The sequence below is a fragment of the Misgurnus anguillicaudatus genome, chromosome 12, assembly GCF_027580225.2.
Source record: "Misgurnus anguillicaudatus chromosome 12, ASM2758022v2, whole genome shotgun sequence".
Taxonomy (NCBI): domain Eukaryota; kingdom Metazoa; phylum Chordata; class Actinopteri; order Cypriniformes; family Cobitidae; genus Misgurnus; species Misgurnus anguillicaudatus.
In genome coordinates this window covers 3,361,895-3,387,586 of record NC_073348.2, presented here as the reverse complement: position 1 = coordinate 3,387,586, position 25,692 = coordinate 3,361,895, and the positions used below count along the sequence as shown (strand labels likewise).

The 25,692-nt window shown below is 39.9% G+C and overlaps 1 protein-coding gene across 1 annotated transcript; it reads right to left on the bottom strand.

Annotated features, from left to right (window-relative positions):
• Positions 1–831: 831 nt before the first annotated feature.
• LOC129446032 (uncharacterized) lies at positions 832–4,180 on the bottom strand. Its single transcript, XM_055206994.2, has 4 exons — positions 2,096–4,180; positions 1,572–1,990; positions 1,318–1,472; positions 832–1,191 (listed from the first exon to the last, which is right to left on the bottom strand). The coding sequence occupies exons 2-4, from the start codon at positions 1,863–1,865 to the stop codon at positions 1,029–1,031; spliced, it is 612 nt and encodes a 203-aa protein (XP_055062969.2). The 5' UTR covers positions 1,866–1,990; positions 2,096–4,180; the 3' UTR covers positions 832–1,028.
• Positions 4,181–25,692: the final 21,512 nt, after the last annotated feature.

The window sequence follows — 25,692 nt, the reverse complement described above, 5'->3', positions numbered from 1 at the left end:
CCTTTGCTGTTCCTCCGTCAGGAAAACGGATGTGATTTGGACCCCAAGAATAAACGCTGTTGCTCATACCTGGATGACAGTGTAAAACCTTTTATAAAGAAGGTCACCCCCTCCAGATGCCCTGTCCTGACTTGGCTGCATAAAGTAAACCTGTGCACCTTCAGAAAGTGCACTTAGATGGCTGACTGTTTGGGCGCCAGGTTGAATTTCACCCTCCACCATCTGAAAGTTTTGTGATTTTAATGCAGGTCCGGTTGGCCACACGTTACACGAATGGGGTTGTGGTGCTGATATGGCTGTTGTCTGAATGCCTGGTAGTAAGCACATGTAAGAAAACATTTTAAATGAATATCATTTGAACATTTAAATTTATGATGGATAGAATACAATTTTAAAACATAAGCAACTCTGAAAGGGTACTTACTTTTGGAATGGGGGTGTTGGTTCAAATTTGCTTTTCACAAACTTTACAGTGGAGAGCTTTACAGGGTGTATGGCTTAGGTAAAAAAGTGTGGCATTAAAAAAAGGTGACAAACAGGTAATATATAAAAAATGTCTCTTAGCATCTACCGATTAAGGCAACTCTTATGTACATTGAATAAAAAAATAAACTCTTATACTGTAGATTATTTTTTCTAGATTATTTTTTCTAATGAAAAAGTCTCTAATCCTATAACTGTAATTATAAAATAAGGACACAACACACAGATATTTATTAAATATTTCACACAAGCATGCAATGCCTGAAATAAAAACTCTTATAAAAAAGTAATTTATTTTAATGTAAAAAATAAAACTTTATTTTTTACATTAAAACAAATTACTTTTTCATAAGAGTTTAATGTAAAAAATAAAGTTTCCTAAAAATGTAGAAGGTTCACAGGTAAAAAATAGAAGAAAGTTTCTATTGTAAACAAAATAAGTCCACAGTCCACAATCACATCCGCATCCTCTTCTGTGTTGTGACCTTTGGCGCTGGGCATGTGATGTGTCTTGCCTCGTCAGAACAGAATGGCCTGATTTTTTCCTACAGGTATGTCTGCCTGTCAATGTTCAATCTAGGTGGGGACAGGACAAGAACACCGTCAATAGGGGGAAGATCTTCTCCGTCGCGCAGTAGCTGAAATTCAACATGTTGTGCATCACGGTCAGTTTTTGCAAGCACCACACCTGGTCTCTTGGCGTCAAAGCTGTGACAGAATAAGCACGTTTATTCATTTTAAACATGGCAAAGTATTTTCTTATAAAAAACTGTGTTGTGTGTGCTGTTGCTGTTATATTGTATGTACACAATGTGAAAGTTTTAATTTAAGTACCTAAAGTGCTGATAACTCTTGATCTGTGGGAGTCTACGAAAGTGGCGAGTCAGATGGTGCTGCCAGTCGAATGTTTGGACTAAAACTTTGCCCTCTGCCGTTCCAACAATCTGTGGTATATTGAGGTGGCTTACAGGAGAGCTATTTTCCACAACCTGAGGTCAAAAAAAGAAAAGAGGGAGAAAAAAGGTCTTCAGTTGAAGCAGAACAGAAGACAGCAATGAAGTCACTAAAGCAAAGTAAAGTTAAAGTACCTCAGCGATGTCTGCCAAAGTGTTGACTCTTGTCTTTATATAGGCTTGCTTGATGAGTCCAAAGCCACAATCAGGAGAAAACTTGGTGTGACCAGCAATAAGAAAGTGGATGTCAATTTTTTCGTGAAGCTTGTGTCCAGCGCGCCAGGCAAGGTACCAGAGCATGAAGTTGTTCTTGTTCTGCCCACTGCAGTTGTCACAATGAAGATCCACCTCTGTTTCTCCAATTTCAAAGTTGCCGAAAAAATGATGCATGTAGCTGATGACTTCGTTGCTTCCCTTAGTAGATGACATGCCTTCATCAATCAGGTAATTCACCTGTTTCTGCTGCCCTTCACAAGAAACACCATAGGCCACATTTCCGTGGGGTCAGGAAGTACATTGGTCCTGGCTTGGAGAGGGTTTGAGGGAAAGTGTAACTGTAGGAGACAGAGGGAACTTGGATTAGATTACATTTTTTATCAATTCATAACTGCAAACTTATAAACAGAAAGTGTATGTGGAAGTTAATGTGTTTGAATTACCTCCTGAGCAAAATCAAAACTGTAATGCATCCTAATCTTCTTGCTAGCTGGTAGGGACGGTCCAAAAGACAGGTTAGAGACAGAGCAAATTTTTCTGCAGGCAGCATTCAAATCGTTGTATACAGCCCTTTCTTTCTGTACAAGGGAAAGATTATCTTGTTGCTTCTTTATTGCTTCAGACTTTCTATCATCTGGGAGGTTTGCACTCCGTATCAGCTGCTCGTTATTGCTTTGGCACTGCCAGCAAAGATCTGTGCGCGGCCGGCAACTTTTGATGTGTGGGAGAAGTCAGTTCCACAGTGCTTTGAAGCTGGTTTTACAAACAGCACGCTCACCTGAAAAACAGATTGCCTATGGTTACATTTTAATTGCTAATAGTGCTTTGCATCATTTCACATTATAAGCACTCAATTCTAAATCAATTAGTGATGGGATTTATGGCTCTTTGAGGCATGGGCGTAGATTTAGGGTGGGACGCTAGGGACATGTCCTTACCAATATTCAGGGAAGACTGAATTGTCCCTAGCAATAATTTCGACCAAACAATTAATCTGTATTTATATATAACCACTGATGTCTGTCTTATTCTTGTGTTTTCTATTTTTTACTTATTATATTTTTTTCAGGAATCATTTAAATGAGATTAGAAATCTTTTGCAATCCCCTTCTGTAAAAATAACGCTCTATGTGGTACACAAACGGTTAACAGCTTTTATTCTCTGCAATGCCCGCCTCCGTAACTCACATCGCTAATATGACTGGCTTTGCATTTCTTTAGTCCCGCCTCTCTAACTCAAATCATTTTATGATGGGCTTGTCTTTACTCGCTACGTGTGATAGGATGGTTTCACTTTGTACAACGCGCCAAAGTTCACTCAACAAGAAGCGCGTGATTATTCGGGCTACAGGTAAGTGAGGAAGAAAGTATTATTATACCCACTGTAACCGTTTCATGCACAAAATACAAAACAAGTTGTGTCACATAATGATTCAAGTGTTTTCACGAATACACGGCAATCCCATGTTAACCTGAGGAGTTGCAAACTTGTGTCAACCTTTTATAAATGGGGTGGCAAGGTTATTTAGGGGGTCCCTAATCCATGAAAGAAAATAACCCCAACATGGTAAAAACATGGATTCATGTTTTGATTGCTGAATACTTTACAATACTGCACTGTGGTCATTACTTGCACAGATGTAGAGGTTGCATTTTAAACTTAAACTATTTTTTCACACTGATTAACTGTCTGTTAATGAAAAGAAGATTTAATGTGAACTACAGAAACGTTAATAAACGTTGTTCAGGAAACAGCATGATATACATACAGCTACTTCAACACTGTGATTTTTTTTGCAAAATTAAATTAAGAATTAAATATTAATTGCATATTCTTCAATGTTATAAAGTAAATATGGATTCATATATGTTACAATGTGATTTTCTTTTTTTTTGACAAAGACTTAAACAGTTACTGTTTATTAGGCTCTAGGACATAACAAATTGTTTATTATAGTACATTAAATTTGGGATGGCACCGGGGGTGGCGAGTCAGATGTCATTGAGTAAAGTGCATACTGAGTTGTCTGTTGTTTATGTCAAGTAAACGGTGATAAACAGTTTTTGCAATGCAACCATTTTATTTATGTCCCCACCAATTCCAGGATCAAACCTACGCCCTTGCTTTGAGGGGATCCGGATCTTTGCGACCCGGTCCTTTTAACTCTTTCCCCGCCATTGACGAGATATCTCTTCAATTAAGAGAAAACGCTTCCCCGCCAATGACGAGTATTTCCGTCTTTCTGCAATACAGCTATTATCCACTAGGTGGCCCTTCCGCAACTTTTTAAAACCGGAAGTATTGCCCTATGGCAAGCTGCTGCATGTCCGTGTCTGTTTTAAAGATCGCTCTGAATGGGATCTCTATGAAAAGTCTGTCACAAAAATTGAATTATCTCTGCTTTTTGCTCAAAATGTGGTGTTTTTGCAGAAACCTACTCATATTCAAAAGCTGATTATAAAAGAACTGCTGAAGGTAGGATGAAACTTTTTTTTGTTTGAAAGCAGAGGGTCTGTTCTTTCATTTGGTATATTGTATGTTTATAGAAAAACATTTTCTGGAAGGCATTAAACTTTTGTAAAAATCATGAAAAACGCTGCCGCTGGCTGGCAACTTTTTTAAAAAAACGCTGGCGGTGAAAGAGTTAAAGAGCCGTTCAAAAGAATGGCTCTTTTGGCTCTTTTTAAATATTTAGTCAGTTTTAAAAAGCAAGCTTGGGGGCATCTGAGTTCATCCTGGAAATAATCACTGGGAGGAATGATGAGGTGAGATTTGTAGTCAATTAATTAAAACTCAGATATCACACACCAATATCGGAGTTTAAATTATTTAAAAAAATTAGCTTTTACCTCATTTGTCATGTGTAGACTATATTCCATAGGGTTGCACAACATCCCTCTGCTTAGACAGTGACATCACTATTTTGAATTTACCTGTCATGGTTCTGCCATCTTGTCCTTTGTTTTATCTAGTCTTGTGGCAGAATCATGACAGACCCATGTTTTGTGTGGGTTCACGTGGTCTCAGTATTGGTTTTAGTGGACCGCGTGTTCCCTGTGTCTTGTCTCTTTTACCACGCTCCCTTGTCATCCTCTCCTCATTATTGTTTGATTTATATCACCTGTTCCCCCCTGATTTGCTCCCCTGTTTAATCCTCTTGCAGGGCTTAAAGTTTTCCGGCACCATGCCGGATCTCCGGCGTTGGAGCGAATGTAAAAAAATTATATCAGTTTAAGTTCATGCGTTCGCCTACAAATAGTAGAGCTACACATATTTCACTCTAACAAACTAGCCAATCAGAAGTAGGATAGGGCGGGTCTTTGAAGTGTGGTTGAGAGCCAGCTGCAGATGCCAAGCGGAGACCGAAAACATTTGCTTGCTGCTTTGACCATAGATATGACTTTAACTATGTAAATATACGGAGTGTATAAAAGCGTTACGGGAATTCTCGTCGAGTTGAAATGCTGTCTCCCGATTTCAGTATAAAGTTGCGTTTGTGTCAAAATGTTTTGCTTGCATTATATTATTCTGTCACGCGTTAATGCACGCATCCACGCAAACCATCACCCTGTCGAACACACGCATACATTCGCGCCTCTTGATGGTTCGTTATTCTGGTGCGTGCATGCGTTAGTGCATGCCATTACAGAATAATATGATTACAAGAAGCTCGCAGACGCGGAGCTCTTGATGCAAAAGACAAGTGCACTTGACTGGCTTTCCAGACACCTAGGAATGTTTAAGTCAACATCATTTGAATTAAGTAACTTTAATGTTACATTATCCACTTCAAATGAAGGGTGCAAAGGTTGTGTAATAAATATTAGATCAATAATAAATATTAGGGGTGTGACGAGATCTCGCAAAATGAATTATGTCACAAGAGTTTTCCTGGAGGTGAAATGGCCGCTTCTCAAATTAAAGACTGTACCCTTCGGAGGTCGGATTTGTAGACTGCATACATGTCATAAAGACTGCCTTATTAGGGAATATTAACAATTATAAAGTTTACTAAATGTATTTAGTTGATCGCGTTGTTGTAATATGCTTATGACCTGCGAATGCAATGCTCAGTTAACTGATATAAACCTTGATGACGTATGGGATGCAGCTTTCTGTTTGAACATTTTACAGTAAAGAATGGACAAATATTACAGATTCAAATGAATTTAAAAAAGTTGGCTAAAAATAACAATTTCTCCGTCTAAAGTGTGTAGATAACATCCGCGAGACGAGTCCTCTAGCACCCTCTGCAGGCATTTGTTATAATACATAATGCTGGTTTATTACACAGCCTACATAAATGTAATGTGTTTGTTATTGTAATGTTGTTTAATGTAACTTGTTTTTGATACTTTATTTACAATTATTATTGGATCATAATTATTATGTAATTTTGAATGTTATTGCTCACTTGAGTCTATTTTTAAAATAGAAAATATCAAATTACTTCACTATCAATTAGCAAAATAATTGTCAGGGACAATCCTAGATTAGTTAAATCATTTAAAAATAATGTGATTTCAGTTTCCCATTTTTTTAATCACTGAGGATTTCTTAAAAAGTGGGTTTATGAGAAGGAGATGAGATTTTTACAATTTTGTCACACCCCTAATAAATATTTATTAAATGCTCCCTCTAATTATTATATAAACATTAAACATGTTTTGACCAACAGTGAATCTCATTTAACATGTTGTGTATGTGGCTTTTGTGCCCTATTATTACCATACATATATGCAACCAAAGATTTTACTAATAGAGCACAAAATTGTTAATAAGAACATAAAATCCCTCATAGATCTAGCGACTAATTTTTACTCTTATAATGCTCCACATTGATGTATTTACCTTTAAATGCACAAAGTGACTGATTTGGTTCAGTCTGTTGGTTTACTTTGGGGCATAAAGTAAATGATGACAAAAAAGTTAAAAATGTTTGTGTTTGCACCATATTTTAGTGAAATATATTTTGAGTAACGTTTCTTTTGTATTGGTGTTTCAAATAGCCCATCATAATCTGTAGTTTAAGCTTGTCAAGTGTTAATGGCAGATACATTACTAGTTAGTTTCAACAATGTTTTCAACAATGTGTCAACCCCCGCCCCCGGAAAAAGTTCAGGCTCAGGATTTTTTTGCTTTAACCCCTGCTCTTCTATTCATTGTCCTGTGCTTGTGCATTGTTCTATACCTGTGTGTACGCTGTCTTGAAGTTTAGTAGTGTTTATTGTATCCAGTCTAGTTCATTGTTTAATGTTATCCTGTTTAATGTCATAGTGTAGTCTTGGGTCTTGTACAGTTTAGTGTTCCTTATATAATCCTGTTTATGTTGTTTTGCCCCCTCGTGGGTTTTGTTTTTGGTTTTTGTTCATATAATAAAGGTCTTTGTTGAGTTACCTCTGTCTGCACTTGGGTTCGTCCAACACCTCGTAACATTACCTTAGTACAAAGTGTGTGTATGTGTAAAGCTACGTTGACTTATTTTATTCATACAATACCTACTCACAAATAAACATCAAAAACAAAGCCGGCTGCAATTAAATTCTATGCAAAACAGCTTTTACTACAAGCACTTCCACAAATTATAAAATGGAAATGTCTACATTCAATCCACTATTACTACTGTAAACTTTGCAAATAGGACATCAGCCCCTTCAAGTCTTAAATTAACAATAACATCTGTGCATTTGTGTGAAACACGCATAGGAAAAAAGAACGACAGAAATAACGGCTCCCCTCCAGCCGCGACTCGGCTCCCATCATTCATGTTTATGAGCCGTTCAAAAGAATCGGTTTGTTCGTGAACGTCACAACTCTAAAATCAATGTTTACACATACCAAGTTCCTTAGCAGACTTCACACAGACACGCCACACTGAAGCCTTGGACACATGAGTTGGCAGCAACTTCACATGCCAGTCCTTATGCCCAGGCTGTTTTTTGTTACATACCGGAAACATCACCTCACTATCTGCTTGCTGCCTGTCCGCTGATCAAACTGTAAAAAAACGCGATCTCTGTAGACAGCCCAGGCTTCACAAACGGCAATATCAACAAGTGGCCAAACCTAGCATCACAAAACAAAGCAAAGTATTCCAGCCAATAAACGACAAAAAGGATTTGGGGGTGGGGGTTGGGCGTGTTCATGAAAGCACGGAAGCGAGGGGGAGGAGTTAGCTCCGTCTGTTTGTAAACAGTTTCAAACGTCAACTAGAACTAACGTCTCGCAGATTCGCTTAGAGAGCCTTTAACATCAGTCAATTTAGGCATTATTCAAATTAATAACAGATGCTCACGTTGCCATCTAAAAGCTCATTATAGTAATGGGGGCAATCAAAACCAAGTCCTGACCTAACAATAACTTTGTGTTTTAGCAATCGAAACCACAGTCCTGAGCTATCTAATAACAATAGGGGTTTTGGCAATCAAAACCTGAGCTAGCTAATAACAATTGCACTAAATGTGAAGGTCTACGTGTATGTGTTCTTACAATAAACAAAAAACCGACAAACTTTAATGTTTATGGAAACTCACCCCATAAGAAACAGAAAGTAATCTTGCTGATCTCGTTCCCTCCAATGAAATAAGTTGTTCGGGCACACCTTCTCTTTGTCGGTGTCTTCTTTGTGGATGTTATCATTTCCGAAGTTTGCACTGTGCGTCTGTTTGCCTCTAAATGTCCAATAATTCGCATGTCCTGCCACTCTTATTCCGCAGCTAAAGAATCCAGCCGTATGTTGTACATAATGTCTGGAGAAAGCTTCTGGCTACAGGACTGTCCCCCTGAATCCCTTGGGGGGCGGGTCCATAACTCAAGTATCAAAAGCCGCTGTATGTAAATCAACCCCTCCCACCCCCCGCTGCACGCTAGAATCTCAGGGAAAACAAACCGTTTTCAACAGCAAAATGTAGCATTGTATATGATATTACACTTTAATGTAACCAATCGCTCTCTCGTTCCTCCATCAGCTAATGACTTCATTGAAAATATTGATAGACAACATGTAGCCAATTATATAACGTATTCAACAATGTCTGTGTGACTTTTTGTGTATGTGTTAGTCTTCACGGTTGTGATGCAAGAACTGACGTCAAAGTACAGTGAGAGCGAGTCGAATTAAACTACTCCATAAGATTTCTTAAAGAGCTCTCGCGGTACTTTGACGTCATCCGACTGCGGCGCCGCATAAAGTCAGTGACACGGAACTACAGTCACGTGACTTCACACTCGAGCCGAAAGAGAAGACAATGCTGAAAAAAGTTGTAATTCTTGCTATTTTTGGACCAAACTGTATTTCCGATGCTTCAACACATTCTTACTGACCCACTGATGTCACATAGACTACTTTGATAATGTTTTTATTACCTTTCTGGACATGGAAACGGTACATAGATTTTCAATGGAGGAGACATAAAGCTCTTGGACTAAATCTAATGGTAAAACATCTTAAACTGTGTTCCGAAGATGAACGGAGGTCTTTTGAGTTTAGAACGGCATAAGGGTAAGTCATTACTTACATTATTTTCATTTTTGGGCGAACTATCCTTATTTAGTAGTCACGCTGTTCCCTTTGGGGAGCGAGGGCAAAAACCAAGCTGCTTATACAGTATGTAAATACACACAGACAATGACACCCCCCCCCCGCTGCACGCTAGAATCTCCAGAAAAACAAGCCTATTTCAACCGCAAAATGTACACTTTTAAATATTAGGGATGCACCGAATCCAGATTTTTTAGGTTCGGCCAAATCACGAATCCACCGTTTAATATTCGGCCGAAACCGAATACCGAATCCTACTCGCATCCTTATTGCATTAACACAGTAAAGCACATTAATGAAGTAAACAACGTCCACAGCAGTGTATTTTTCATTTTATTTAATTTTAACTGTACATTATGCCAGGATGACAAGTTGTTAAACTATTTTGACAATTACCATAAGCCTATGCATAATAAAAGCGATGCGTTGCGACACGCTCGTTTTTTCAATAAGCAAGCAGCTCCGTGCTGAAAACTATATACTTTGAGTTGGAAGCTCCGCCTGTCAATGTCACAGTCTTCACAGGGCCGTCCAATTACAGTGGAGGAGGGGCGGGACATTACCACAGCAACCAACCGGCTCACAGCTGAAGCATCACTGCGACCAAGCGCTCGGCTGAAAAACAGCTGGCATTTGGCATCCTCAAGGCGTTTTCAGCCGTGTTTAAAAGTTTTGGTGTGTCCAGCCCCTAAGGCTCACCGAAAGAAAAAGCTCATCTCCACGTCAGCACCCGATGTGTGTAATCAACGGCCGCGTGACGTCGACCAGCGTAGCGCAAGCCTAGGGTTCGGTTCGGTGGAAAAAAAATCTAGGATTCGGCCGAACCCGAACCCCGTCAAAAAGCCCAGTATTTGGCCGAATCCGAATCCTGCATCCCTATTAAATATACAAAAACTGCTATCTCAAACATGGAGAAGCTTCTTCGTGATCTCAACTAACAGATTCTGCAATGAAACGAAAATCACAAATTTTGAAAATAAACACTTTGTTGCTCATTATCTCGAAACTTGCACTGCCGACTTGTGTCCCTACTTTCCGTGACTGGTTACATTTGTACCTCCTTCAAAGTCCTTTCTACAAAATAAAAATAAATCTTGCTATTTCTAATAAACTCTTAAACTAATTCTGGCTTCTCTGATCCCTTCCTATGTTCTGACAGACACCAGGAGATTCCTTCCAGTTACAATTATTCATCATACAGGCTGATGAGTTGAAGACTGGAGTTGAGAAATACTGGCATTACTGATAAAGGAGCAATAGCCATGTAAGATCTAGGTAATCTGACAAATTAAAGATCAATTAATAGATAATTTAACATCAAGAGATCACCGGCCAGCCAAACATCATCTCTACACTGCACACACGTTAGGTTTCCATACAATGTCGGGTCTCTTCATGTATATAATGACTTATAATGCACAAACTATATATTTTACCATAAAACCCTAAAACTAACCCTCACACAGACCTTTCTGCATTTTTACATTTTCAAGTACAGGGTTTTCCGCAGAAAATTTGTTAGTTAAGGTGGTAGGGTTGGGCGGGTGGTTGGGTCCAAGGGCGTGGCAATCAAAGGGGCGGGGCGCATGCGTCACGATGAAAATTTAAATATTTTAATTAAATATTAACACTTCTGTGCACAGAACATCTCCACTTCTGTGCTTTTCAGAGAAAATGGAGAAACTGGTATTTGCTGGACCAAAGCACACTCTGTTGCTGCGAGTCCTCAAATATCAATCAAGAAACGGCGGGCTCCTCAACCACCAAAGCCTTTGGGCCCAGCACGCCCTACCCCTCCATCTGAGAGAGCACTCCGACCTCTGCCTCAACGTCAGGGATCACACCAGCCCTCATCTGCAAACAGCACCGATAACTGAAATGTGTTGGGTCCCCACTACGTCAGCAGTAACAATCATAAATATTTTAATAACAAGTGGGAGCATGATGTCCCTTTAGCTTTCCCTATCTCTGTCCTGACATGTGATAGAAAGACGAAGGCCCTTTCCAGCCGCACAGCAATTCTATCTTATCTACTGCCTATTATACGTCATTCTGAGATTGATACAGTGCAGACCTGCCAACCCGTACGCATTTTGCGTAGCAGGTACTCATTTTGACCTCAATGTACGGTGGTACGATTTGTCACTCTAAACTACGCAAAAACCTGATGACGTCTCTGCCGTGCGAAGTACTCGAAACAAGCAACAGAAAATATTAAAATATGTCCAATCATAGCACTGGGCTCATCCACCACATAGAAAATGGGGATGATTGACAAGTCGTATGGCCAATCAGTAACAAGAGTCTGCTATCGACGGAACCTTAAAATCCTGTGTGATCTCTGTCCTCCATCCGCTGTTTCTGACAATATTTTTCAACGGAGAGTCAAGACGTCTGACCCCCTAAGGTAAACTGGTCAGAGTGGATGTGCAAAGTTGAAATAATGATTTAGCTTAATCCTATGAAGTCGACGGTCTCGCGGGCTCCATTTCATAATGTGCAATTGACTGCAAGATGCGCTAACATTACTTCTGATTTGTAAATTAACATATTTTATAATTGAGCGCTTACGAAAAAGTACCATGATTTTACCATGGGGGAGAGCATCTAGTTTTAGTCAAATAAAAACGGAAAATTCACTCTCAGTGAAGGGAATCCCCCTGACACCCGAGTGAAGCGGATTAAATGCGCTCTACAATAACGCGCTCTTGATAATTGTCAATAAAATAAAACGTCATATACAAACCCCATTGAATAAAGTTTTATACATGGAGAATATCTCGTGTCTCGAGCACCCACGTGATAGGTGCCTATGCCGTATTGTACTGTAAACAAAGCTACAATAAATTGAAGATAGACATACAGTAAACAGCAGTGTCACAGTTATGGTTGAATTTAAAGCAGTGTTAAAATACTGTCTTAAAGGGATAGTTAACTTAAAAAATGTAATTCAGTCATAGTTTACATAACAGTACAGACCGTCCAAACCTTTGAGTTTCTTTATTGTGTGGAGCACAAGTTATTTTGAAAAGTGTTGGTAACCAAACAGTGTCTGGTTCCCACTGCTCTCCATTGTATTTTTTGCTAGTTAGGGAAAAACAAAATTGTTTTGTGTTTCACTCAAGAACGAAATCATGACGGCTTGGAACAATATGAGTAAATAATAACAGAATGTCATTTGTGGGTGAACTAAAAACCTGTGTTCTGTCCTTTTGGCCGATGCTACTGTACTCAAAATTTTTTTCCAAGGTTGGCAGGTCTGACAGTGCCAAAACCAGTTACTGTTAAATTAGCACTTCTGAACATCCGTTCACTAAAGAACAAATCCTTTTTAGTTAATGATCTTATCACCACTAACAACCTGGGGCCTCATTTATCAAGCGTGCGTACGCACAGAAGTGTGCGTAAAGTGTGCGTAGGAACAGTTTTACGCAAAGTGTGGAATTTATCAAATTGCACTTATACTTAGAAATGCAGAGCATCTAGTGGTAGAATAGCGATACTACACAGGACCCTGTTCCAGTGAGTATAAAGAAGTGTCTATTTATTATCCACAAGCAGGTGTTAAAAATGATTAATGTCAGTATGGTAACAGCAAATAAGTATAATGATGTATTTGTGATATGTATCTGTATCTGTGAAAGCACATGAGATTTGTATTAATGAAGTCTCCGTCAAATGCTTGACACAGTGCAATGGCTTATCTTGTTTTATTGGAAGACTTGGCTAATAATCCATTCTGCCGGTAGCGCGTTTTCAAAGATCGCGCCAATGATGCTTGTTATATATGCTGCTGTCCAAGGTGGAAAGTTGTCTGTCCTCCTCCAGTTGCACTCGTTTCACGTCGGTGTGCTGTGACGCGTTTTTTTTTTTTTTGGCTGATAATTTAATGTCAAACGACTTTTTTATTTCTAAAAGTGTTCTCATACCCAATGGAATTAAACTCACTGGTAACATGTTCCCATGCAGATTTGTTTTCTTTTGTTAGTCATTCCTCCCATACTAAGTGAACCAAACAGGATGTGTTATTAGGATTTAACCTCATCCACAGGTAACTCAATTTCTGCGTCTGTAAAGTTTCTCTTTTACGCTCTCTTTGCCATTATTGCGATGAGGGAAAAAGCTCAACCACGTGACTTATAACGGGAGGTGTTGTCACCATATATGGTTCATTGGAGGCGTTTCGAAATGCAAATGAACATGAACGTGCACAAGCATGGTGCTTAAGAACAAGTGGGATTTATCATCATGGATTACTTACTGATGTGCGTACGAACCACGTGCGCACGTTTGATAAATCCCGATTTTTTTGTACTTAGGCACATTCTAAATTTCATTCGTAGGTACAAATATAGAACATTTTCTACGCAATGTTGATAAATGAGGCCCCTGGACTTTATGTTTCTAAATTAAACCTGGTTATCTGACAGCTGCAGTGCTACAGTCCTCAATGAATCAGCCCCACCAAACTTTACTTTTATAAGTGTCTGTAGAGCTGTTAGAAGAGGTGGAGGAATAGCTGCTTTATTCAAAGATGGCTTTCAATGCAAGCAAGTGTTGCTTGGTGATTACCAGTCTTTTGAATATTTGTGTATTGCTCTAAAAGGTACACCACGCATTCTGTTTACAATTATTTATAGACCTCCCAAATACACCTCAGTATTTGTTGAGGAATTCACAGAAATTTTATTAACAATTTCCTCTGAATTTGATTATTTTGTTATTGCTGGAGATTTCAATATTCATATAGACAATGCAGAAAACAGTACTGCGATTGAACTGTTAAATGTTTTAAACACTTTTGATCTGACCCAGCACGTGCAAGATCCTACACACAATCGGGGACACACTCTTGATCTGCTCATTAGCAAGGGTCTAAACATTTCATCCACTGTAATCAAGGATGAAGTGCTATCTGACCATTTCTGTATTTACTTTGATTTATTGATCTGTCCTGCCACTGATGTTAGATCTGTCTATGTTAAAAAAAGGTTCATAAATGAGAACACCAGTGAGGTATTTATGAATGCTATATCAATGTTGCCAAACATATCAGCAGACACTGTTGATGTTCTCCTTGAAAACTTTAAAATAAAAGTTAAAGATGCTATTGATGGTATAGCTCCAGTAAAGTCAGGGTGATCACTGACAGACGTAAAGCACCCTGGAGAAACACAACAGCAGTACAGCACATGAAAAGAACATGCAGAAAAGCTGAACGTATGTGGCAGAAAACAAAACTTGAAGTACATTATAGCATCTATAAGGACAGTCTTCGTGCTTTCAATGTAGAACTAGGTACAGCCAGGGTTTAAATTGGGCCGGGGCCGTCCGGGGCTAAGCTCCGGCACATAGGCTGAAGGTCTCGCTCTGCTCGTGCCAGTGTACCCGCTGCGCTTGTGCGTGTGTACTCGCTGCGCTGGTGCGTGTGCACTGACGCGAAGGGAATACTGTGTTTCCATTCATTATGGGGCATACTCACCAACGCAAGTTCAACGATTTGCGCGAGTAGATTACATACAAAGTCAATGCAAAGACGCAATCAGACGCGTCCTCGCACGAGGCGATGCAAATGACGCGAATTGGGCGACGCAATTGCCGCGGAAACACGCGCTTTTCCTTTTAAACACGTCTTCGCTTAAGTTATGCAACTCGAAAAAAAACTCAGGAACTTCAAGAACGCGCTTTCACACGGGATCATTTGACATTGTAGAGAGCGCGAGAGAGAGAGAGAGCGCGAGAGAGAGAGAGAGAGAGAGAGAGAGAGAGAGAGAGAGAGAGAGAGAGAGAGGTAATAATGGTGCCCACGTCGAGGAAATTTAATAGAAGACTAGAAACGTGTTAAGGACTAAAGTATGTATGTCACTCATCTAATTACAGTATGTTAACTGGATAACACTGCATATAACTCACTGTATAGTTTATACATTTATGTATTTTGATTACACAAATCAAACCTTACGATTGTTTTAGCTGCTGACCAGCATAGGGAACTCTATTGCTAATTTATTAGACATGTTGATGATACAGTACTGTGTGTTATACCTTTTCTTGTTAATTTAATCTTTTTGGGTAGCCTATCTTATGCATATAGAATTATTCAAGGAGGTTGATTCCTTTTACTTCATTTAAAGTTTGATCAATTGTGCATAATGACATGTGCAACAAATGGATATAGGGTGTCAAACTCATAGATTTGCATAATTTAAAATTCAGACACTCTTTATAAAATATTTGTGGTCAATCTCTGGCACATAGTTAAAGTTGAAACTTATCAAATCCTATCAGAGGTCCAGAATGTCATTAAAACACACCAGTGGCTTTGCTGTCATCAGTATAAAACATGTTACCCCTTAAAGTACCCTCCCCGCAGAGCCCCCCCACATAACAAATCCCAATTTAACCCCTGGGTACAGCTAGACAGACCTTCTTTTCAAACATTATAAACAACAACATAAACCACACTTGCACTTTTTTTGCTACTGTTGAGAGACTAACAAACCCCCCAAATCAAGTTCCTAGTGAAATGCTCTCTGACAACAAATGCAATGAGTTTGCAACCTTTTTCTCTGAGAAGATCAGTAATATCAGAATAGCGATCAATACGGCCTCAAATTGTACTGTGATCAGTCAGATATCATTGCAACAACCTCAGAAATTAGTCATTATTTCAGAATTTGACATAATTGATATAAAAACCTTGGAAGAAACAGTACAACATCTTAAAGCATCAACATGCAGCCTTGACACGCTCCCCACATCTTTTCTCAAAAAGGTACTTAACTGCTTAGAAACTGACCTCTTAAAAATAGTAAATACCTCTCTGATCACAGGCCCTTTTACAGAGTCATTAAAAACAGCAGTTGTTAAGCCTCTCCTAAAAAAGAGTAACCTAGACAAAACCTTACTTACCAACTAGAGACCAATCTCAAATCTTCCGTTTATAGGCAATATAATTGAAAATGTTGTTTTCAATCAGCTGAACAAATTCTTAAACTCAAATGGCTATATGGACAATTTTCAATCCGGCTTCCGTCAGCATCACAGCACAGAGACAGTGCTCATGAAGATAATAAATGATATTCGCTTAAACTCTGATTCAGGTAAAATATCAGTGCTGGTGCTACTAGATCTTAGTGCTGCCTTTGACACAGTAGATCACACCATACTCTTACATAGACTAGAAAACTGGGTAGGGCTCTCTGGGATGGTCCTCAAATGGTTTACATCATACCTACAAGGAAGAGGTTACTATGTGAACATAGGTAACCATAAATCTGAGTGGACATCCATGACATGTGGAGTCCCACAGGGTTCAATTCTTGCACCGCTTCTGTTTAATTTGTATATGCTCCCACTTGGTCAAATAATGCAAAAGAACCAAATTGCTTACCACAGCTATGCAGATGACACCCAGATATACTTAACCCTGTCACCCAATGACTACAGCCCCATTGACTCTCTATGTAAATGCATTGATGAAATTAACTCTTGGATGCGTCAAAACTTCCTCCAGTTAAACAAAGACAAAACTGAAGTCATTGTATTTGGAAATAAAGATGAAACTCTCAAAGTAAACACATACCTTGACTCTAGGGGTCTAAAGACACAAAATAAAGTCAGAAATCTTGGTGTAATTTTAGAGTCTGACCTTAATTTCAGTAGTCACGTGAAAGCAATAAGCAAATCAGCTTACTACCATCTCAGAAATATTACCAGAATTGTTTTGTCTCAAGACAGGACTTAGAGAAACTTGTTCATGCTTTCATCACCAGCAGGGTGGATTACTGCAATGGACTCCTTACGGGGATCCCCCAAAAGACCATTAGACAGCTGCAGCTCATACAGAACGCTGCTGCCAGAATTCTGACCAGAACCAAAAAATCTGAGCACATTACTCCAGTCCTCAGGTCCTTACACTGGCTTCCTGTTACATTTAGAATAGATTTTAAAGTATTGTTACTCGTTTATAAATCACTTCATGGCTTAGGACCCAAATACATGACAGATATGCTAACTGAATATAAACCTAACAGATTACTCAGATCATTAGGATCAGGTCAGTTAGAGATACCAAGGGTTCACTCAAAACAAGGTGCGTCAGCTTTTAGTTATTATGCCACCTCTAGCTGGAATCAGCTTCCAGAAGAGATCAGATGTGCTTCAACAGTAAACACTTTTAAATCTAGATTAAAAACACATCTGTTTAACTCTGCATTTACTGAATGAGCACTGTGCTGCTTCACACTGACTGCACGTTTAACTCAAGTCATTTTTACTCCTGTTTTATTCTTTTTAACATTTTAAACTGTTTTATTAAAATCACATTTATTTTCTTTAATTGTTATTTTAAATTCTCATGTATCTTTGTCTTTATTGTGATCTTATCGTGTTTTTACTAGTGCTGTGTATCGCCAACAATTTCCCGATACGGTACGTATCCCGATACAAGGGTCCCGATACGATGCGCATCACGGTACAATGCTATTTTGAATTACATGTTTTTTTCAGAATTTAGTAACATTATTATTATTAGCCTATGATTATTAGCTTATTATTATTAGCCTATTATTATTATTATTATTATTATTGCCATTCATTTATTAGCTTTTGGGGTAACATAGAAATGCTTAAAATCCCAGAGTTAGTACCTTTTTTTTTAAAGCAGTTTTACTAAGATAGTGCCTTACTCTAGGCATTATATTTGTCTCTCACTTAATTATTCTATATCTATGAATATATCTATAAACATGCAGTCAGAGTTAATACTATTTAGTAGAAATCAGATTATTAATGTGACAGCTATAGTTTGAAGTAGTTCTGTATCTCTTCTCTAGACATACACTTTTCACATGCAAATCTTTGTCGTGTTTCTTCTCAAATGCATTAGTACTGTTTTATAAGAGAGTGGGTAATAAAGCTCTTTGATATCTGCCCTTTCATACTGAACTCATTGATTTTAAATACGCGAGCGAGCGCGAGTACGCGGCTCGCTATGCAGACACATGCGCCAGCGAGACAGACATGCAAAGTGAAAGTATACCCCACTACGTACTCCACGGGACACATGCGTCCTTTCCATATGGATCACGGATCAACAACGATTCGTCACGTTACTTTCAAAAGTGCATCCGAATCGATACGAAAGGTGCTGTATCGATGTGCGCATCGTCAGGCGTCCATGACGATGTATCGTCGTATCGATATTTTGAACACAGCACTAGTTTTTACATTTTCTTTTTTATATATTGTTTTCTCATTTTTGTGTAAAGCACTGTCGTGGAATTTTAGCCGCATCAAATAATACTCACTAGGAGTCAAAGTCAAGGATCACACAGACACACTGTCGACAGAATTTTCTTTGTCTGAATTTTATATATTCTGCAGAATAGGCTCTCACCCCCATGGTGCTAGAAGTTTAAAAACCTAAGAGCCCCGATTGCAAGGTTGAACACACATTTATAGTAAGATGCTGAAACATGTGTAGTCATCAGTTTCTACGTCATTTAGAAGATAAGCTTCAATTTGTCAGTGATTAAGAACATAAACAGTTAAACACAAATCTAGTGAAATCATAAAACGTATGTCTTGTTCTCAGTACATGATGTTTAAGTCCTTGGACATTGTACTTTGCTCAGAAGACAGAAAGAGCATAATTCTGTACGTTAGCAGAAAAACATGATCTCCATATGAATCACAATTTATGAGCTTATGATTGTAATTAAAAAATGAAAAATAGGATGAAAAATAAAACATAATAATATGAAAATAAAAGCATAATAAAAGTCCTCCACTACACTCCTCCCTTTTTATGATTTATTCATAACTTCATTTACTGTCATCGTTACGTAGCTCTGGTTATTACCCTTAACCATAGTGTACATATAGTTCTGTGCAGTTGCAAAAGCAAAAATGCACACACACATAGTATGATCATGAACCTCATTTTTGAAAGAAGAAAAATAGTTCGTTTTCTTGAAGAAATTGAGCACAGTTAGAGTTGGGGTCGTGAGCCCTTGATGATTCCGGATTGAGCACAGTTAGAGTTGGGGTCGTGAGCCCTGAGCACAGTTAGAGTTGGGGTCGTGAGCCCTGAGCACAGTTAGAGTTGGGGTCGTGAGCCCTTGTTGATTAATTTCCTTTGTGGGTTCGGGTTTGGTAGGACCACACGGTGCATTCGTGCCAAGCTATCCTGCTTTCTTGTTCTAATGAAATTATCTTAGTGTCTAAATTAATGTGGGGTCTCAAAGCTGGTGTTGTAATTACAGTTATTAAGCTGCAAGCGTCGTGTCGATTACCCACATTAAAGATGTCGTGTGCGTGTGTCCAAACCAAACCCAGAATACTGGAGTCGTCCTCCAATACCTTGTGAGCTGTTGCAGTTCTCTCGTGTCGTTCTTCGTATAAACTTGCAGTATACAGGTATCTGTGGTTCCCACCAATACGAAAAAGTGGTCCGTAGCAGTCGACTAGCCGTCCTCCCTTTGGTTTACACCTTGCAGTCCCGGACCAACCCTCCGGCAATGGGCAACGTGCACCCAGGTGGCACGCTCCGCGACCTTCACGGCGGTGTAAGTCGTCAGCAGAACCTGAAATGGCCCCTCCCACCGTCTCGCCTTCCAGGATTTCCTACTCAGGTTTTTCACCAACACGAAATCTCCTGGTTTGATGTTGTGCAAAGGTCCCTCTGCGGGGCGTGGTAGTGCTGCTTTAACCTGTTTTGAGATATTTTGAAGGATAGAAGACATAGAAATACAATACTGCAACATGTCATTTTCATTTCGAAGGGTATCACCTGTCGCCCTGTGTGGCTCCCACCCCTTATGTGGTGGTCTACCAAAAAGTATTTCAAATGGGGACAATTTTGTTCGGTCTCTGACCCTCATTCTCATGTACATGAGTACCAGTGGTAAGCACTGAACCCAATTCAATTTTGTTTCTTCACACATTTTGCTTAGTTTTGCCTTGATGGTGCCATTCTGTTTTTCCACTGCACCTCCACTTTGTGGATGGTAGGCACAGTGATTGGTCAAATTGATTTGCAAAAATTTACCCACATCTTTCACCACTTGAGCAGTGAAGTGTGCTCCATTGTCACTGGAAATTTTGTTTGGGATTCCCCATCGGGGAATAATTTCTTTCAACAGCATTTTTGTCACCCCAGCACTGTCTGCATGTTTGGTGGGCGTAGCTTCAGTCCACTTTGAAAACATGTCTGTCATCACCAAACAGTAACGTTTACCTTCTGCTGGTGTCAATTCAATGTAATCCATCATTACATGTGTGAATGGTCCCTCAGGAAATGGGATGCCCCACAGGTGCGGTTTTTACCCCTCTTGCAACATTATTACCCAGACATATATGACAGTTTTCACAATGTCTCTGTGCTACAGGAGAAAAACCCTTTGTGAACCAATTCTGTGCCCTGGCTGTCAGCATTCCTCCTTTGGACACATGGTCTAACCCGTGTGTCAACCTAGCAAAATGGGAATAAAAGTGTTTAGGTAAGCAAGGTTTTTTTGATTTGGACCCATCCAAATCCCTTCAGGAGTTTTGGTAGCTCCACACGATTTCCATAGAGCTATTTCTGTTGGGAGAGAAAATGTTTGCATGCTTATTAGTGACTCCTGTGCTGTTTCAGCTTCCTTTTCCTGTGAAATCTGCGTAAGAGAAAAATCAATGTTAGTAGAAATGAGAGATGCTTGCTTTGCCGCTGCGTCCGCGCGTGCATTGCCTCTCGAGACCACGTCCTGTTCCTTGGTGTGTGCTTTGCATTTACACACAGCTATTTGAGAAGGAAGTAAAATTTCCTCTAAAAGAGAAACAAGCAGTCAATGTAAATGGTTATAGATTGATTAGTAGCAATTATACAAGCTTGTGTTAGTGCATGCAATTCAGCCACCTGTGCAGATTTGTGAGGTGGTAAGCATCTGGATTTCACTACTTCAAAGTCAGACACAACTGTCCACCCCATCCTATTTATGCCTCTGTCATCTCTGGAAGAGGAACCATCCACATAATATGTGGGGGTGCAATCAGGTATGGGTGTGTCAGCAAGGTCAGGCCTTGGTGTACATACTTCCCGTGGGGCAGACAAACAACAATATGGTGTACCTTCATCAGGTGTAGGTAACAATGTCGCCGGGTTCAGAACTGTACATATTTCAACTGTGACATTAGACATTTGTAACAATGCACAGGAATAACGCAGCCACCTTGCTGCAGACAAGTGAGATGTGCGCTGTTCAAGCAGTATGTGAGACACAGAGTGAGGAACCCACAGACGGAGCTGTGCGTATCCCACAAACTCACTGCTGGCTTGTACAGCTTTCTCCGCAGCTGCCACTGCTCTGAGACATCCCGGTAGGCCTCTGGCCACCGTATCAAGATGACCTGAAAAATATGCCACTGGTCTCAACTTGTCACCGTGTTCTTGGAACAAAACAGATGTCATACAGCCATTTCTTTCATCCACAGTTTGAATAAAAGGATTTTTTTTGGATCTGGCAGCCCCAAAGTGGGTGCCTGCTGTAATGTCTGTTTTAGTTCCACAAATGCCCTTTCAGCCTTCTCTGTCCACTTTACCTTCTCTGATGGTGCCAAAGGTTTCTCATAAATCATGTCATGCAATGGTTGTTGCATCTCAGAATAATTAGCAATAAAAGTCCTGCAATAAGATGTCATACCCAAAAATGACATTACTTGTTTCTTTGTAATGGGTTTTGGTATGTTAGCTATCGCCTCTATTCTCTTTGGAGAGAGAGACTTACCCATTGGTGTAATTTCGTGTCCTAGAAAGGTTACTTTCTGGACAGAGCACTGTACCTTCTTGGGGTTGACCTTGTGGCCCTCCTCAGCTAGATGAGTGAGCAACCGTATGGTGTTGTCTGTGCACGACTGCTGAGTCGGTGCCGCCACCAAGAGGTCATCCACGTACTGCAATAAAGCAACATCATCATCCAACACAAGTTTCTGTAATGAATAATGCAATGCAAAGTTGTAAATCGTGGGGCTCTCCCTGTACCCCTCAAATGTAAAAGTAAACAAAAACTCTGACCTTTTGTACAGGAAAAATGGGTGTTCTCACAGGTGAGTTTGGGCAGGGAACAACTATCCCTTTCTCCAATAAGGCCTCAAATACTGGCCTTATTCCCTCAAGCGCCTCCCTTTTCAGAGGGTATTGAGGTTTGCATGGTCTGTAATCACTCTTTGGGGTGATAACTACTGGTTCACACCCTTTAATCAAACCCACATCATATTTATCTTTAGCCCACAGGTAGTCAGGTACTTTGTCAAGAACCTCTTGCGGTAAATCAATGCTAGCACACGTCATGTGTGCTGGCAAAATGTTTTGTAAATTTGAATCTGCAGAAACAGCTTTCTGTATTATAACTCTCTCTCTCTCTCAGCAATGAAAAAAAGAAACACAACTTCTCCTGTGTGCTGCTCTGAGAACTGCACGTTTTCTGTCAACATTTCCTAATCAACAGCCTCGCTGCAGGCCTTTGCAAATTCACCTGCTTTTTCCCATGGCTGACTGGTATTTTTTGCAATGGAAACATGGGGTACCGAATTTTCAACATCAAAAATTTGTTCTTGCTTTTCTGTCAATTTGAATGAGTGCCACACACCATGAGTCATTCCAGCATATATGGGTTATAGTCAAACCATTTCTATGAGCTGTGCAATACATGTTATCAGCTGGAATGACCTCGCTGGCTTGTGGCAATCTTATCTTCCCTTCAGCATGCAACTCTTCACTCTGAAAGGCCCATTCATACACATACAGAGACACACACATAGATGACATTCTGGGATCCCAACAAGAAATATTCAGGCCTTGGTTGTTACATAAGATGCTAGCATTAATTTTACACATCAAATCCCTCCCCATGAGGTTTACCGGACACGCGTCAGATAAGAGGAACATATGCATAAACTCGTTACCGTCATGCATACAACAGAGTGGAGCAGTAAATTCTTCCCTCACTATATGCCCCGTAGCACTCATAGATGAGTTAAACTGCCCACTCAAGGTGACAAATGGGAATTCATCTTTGCGTATGACAGAGTCAGTCGCGCCAGAGTCCACCATAAACAACAGAGCCTGTCCCTCAACCATTATTTCTTCGAGAGGCAATTTAGAGTATGCCTCTCGGTCAATTTCAAGCAAAGCAAGTTCTTCATTGCACAAGAGCATTCCTTTCCCTATCACACACATCAGAAAAATCAGAATCAGCAAGCAGATATGGCATTTGAACCGCAGAAAAAACAAGATTGGACTTACCCGCCTCCGTACGATGCTCCCCTTCCCCCTCCTGGCTTCAGTCGCCCCTTTCTTTACACACCTGCAGGTTTCCCGCGCTCCCTTGGGATTCCGGTGTCCCTTTAGTTTTCAGGAAATGGAAACATTGGTTTTTCAAATGTCCTTTCTGTCCGCAATACCAGCAAACATTTTCTTTCAGATCTCCTCTCCTCTTCTCTCATTCTCTCTGCTGCCCGTTCTCTCGGGAGCGTTGTCCTTGCGAAGAGAAATTGCGTTGTTATGTTGTGGCTGTGCCCATTCTCCTATCTTGGCAAAAGCTGAAGATAGCTGTTTCTCTGGTGAACGGCTTCTCTGCTGTTTCCTTAGGCCTTGCCTCCCGTTCCGTCTTTATCTGAACATCATCTTTGTCCTCTTCAAAAGTGCTGTCAAGGATGTGGGTGATCTCTGATTCTGGTCCACGTGGCAGTTCTTGCATCGGCGGTGGCGGGGGTGTCGTGCTGGCTGTTGTATCTGTGCGGCTTGTTGAGCTGGTTGTTGTATCTGTGCGATTTGTTGAGCAGGTGGTGGTGGAGGGCGACGTTGTGGAGGGGGTTGGAGGTCATCGTCCAGAAGCGGTACCCTTGTGAATTGGAAATGTACCCCAGGTGGGGTACGTGCAGGTGCATAGGGAGAAGGAAAAAAGAAAGTTAGGTTCATCATGTAATGAATCTGATGTAGGAAAAACATTTGCTTAATGTTTAGCTCTGACTTAGTCTGAGTCAGTTCGTCCTTGGTCTTTATCTTACTCTGTGCTCTCATTTCTCTGCCATCCGCAATGATTTTTCCCTTAATAAAATGAGTGCTTTTACACTCAGTGTTCCTTTAGGAGGAAAATCATACCTTTTCTCCCAGATTTTACGCTTTCCAACGCCCCCGTGCCCTTTGATTTGATCACTCGAGCATACACAATTTCTAAATGGGTTCAAATTAACAAATTAATTTTAAATATAGAAAAAACTAAATGCATAATTTTTAGTCAAAAATACAATATTTCTAGGTCTGCAGATTTGAATTTATTTATTGATGGGACGCCAGTAGAACAAGTAACAGATGTTACTTTGTTGGGTGTGATACTTGACAATACATTGTCCTGGTCCAAACATATAGATCATATAGTAAGCAGCATGGGTAAAGGTATAGCAGTGGCCAGGAAATGTTCTGCATTTATTTCGTCTTTGGTTTTAAAAGATGTGGTGCAGTCAATAGTTTTATCGCATCTTGAGTACTGCCCTATAATATGGTCAAGTGCATCAGAAAAGCACTTAAAAAAACTTCAGATTGTTCAGAATAGAGCAGCTAGGTTGGTGCTCAATTATCAATTTCAGGCCAGTGTGCTGATATGCATAGAAAATTATCATGGCTTTTAGTGAAGGACAAATTACATTTACGAGTGTTGGTATATTTTTATAAGGTAATCAAGTATCACACACCATGTTTTTTCTTTGAAAAGCTTGTATATGTTGGTTTTAGACACGATCATAAAACACGTCAAGTGAGTAAGTCTCAACTGTTTTTACCATGTCCACAATCAAATTTGCTGAAAAAGACTGTATTTTATCGTGGCTCTGCTGCTTGGAATGTTGTTCCTATAAATATACGTAAAAGTAATTCAACACATGTGTTTAAAAGAAATTGTGTAAACATGTTGTTAAAGGTATAGACGTACTTCTGCTTGTGCTGCTACTATTAATATGTATGGGTATAGTTTTGTGATGTGACTGGATTAGTAATTGTATTTTGTTATTATTTTATTTGTTTGAATGATTTTTTTGTATTGTGCAACTCTGTGGACCCCAGGAAGATTAGCAACCACTTTGTGGAAGCTAATGGGGATCCAAATTAACAATAAACAATAAACACGCCATTTTCCAGATCCATTGACTTTGTACTCCCTTTCGAATTACCCTGACCCATGGTCACGAACGAAATAACGCTTACCGTATTATCTATTCAGATGCCACCACAACGGTTCTTTTCCAGATTCCGTCAGCTTTGACTTCAGAAATGGTTGAGACTCTCCCTTCCCGTAGGCCTGGGGTACGGAGCCCGAGACCTCTCGTCTCAGGGGTGATCAGTCAGTCTCTCCCAAACCTTCTGAAGTCTTCAGCTGTGGAATCCCATCCTCGTCGCCATTATTGTCGTGGAATTTTAGCCGCATCAAATAATACTCACTAGGAGTCAAAGTCAAGGATCT

Bases quoted from the DNA above. Each gene is read 5' to 3' on its own strand.
- LOC129446032 (XM_055206994.2), bottom strand. From the start codon at position 1,865: ATGTCATCTACTAAGGGAAGCAACGAAGTCATCAGCTACATGCATCAT. The intron at 1,473-1,571 runs GTACTTTAACTT...TTTTGACCTCAG, and splicing joins CTTTGGCAGACATCGCTGAG to GTTGTGGAAAATAGCTCTCC. The intron at 1,192-1,317 runs GTACTTAAATTA...ATTCTGTCACAG, and splicing joins AAGAGTTATCAGCACTTTAG to CTTTGACGCCAAGAGACCAG.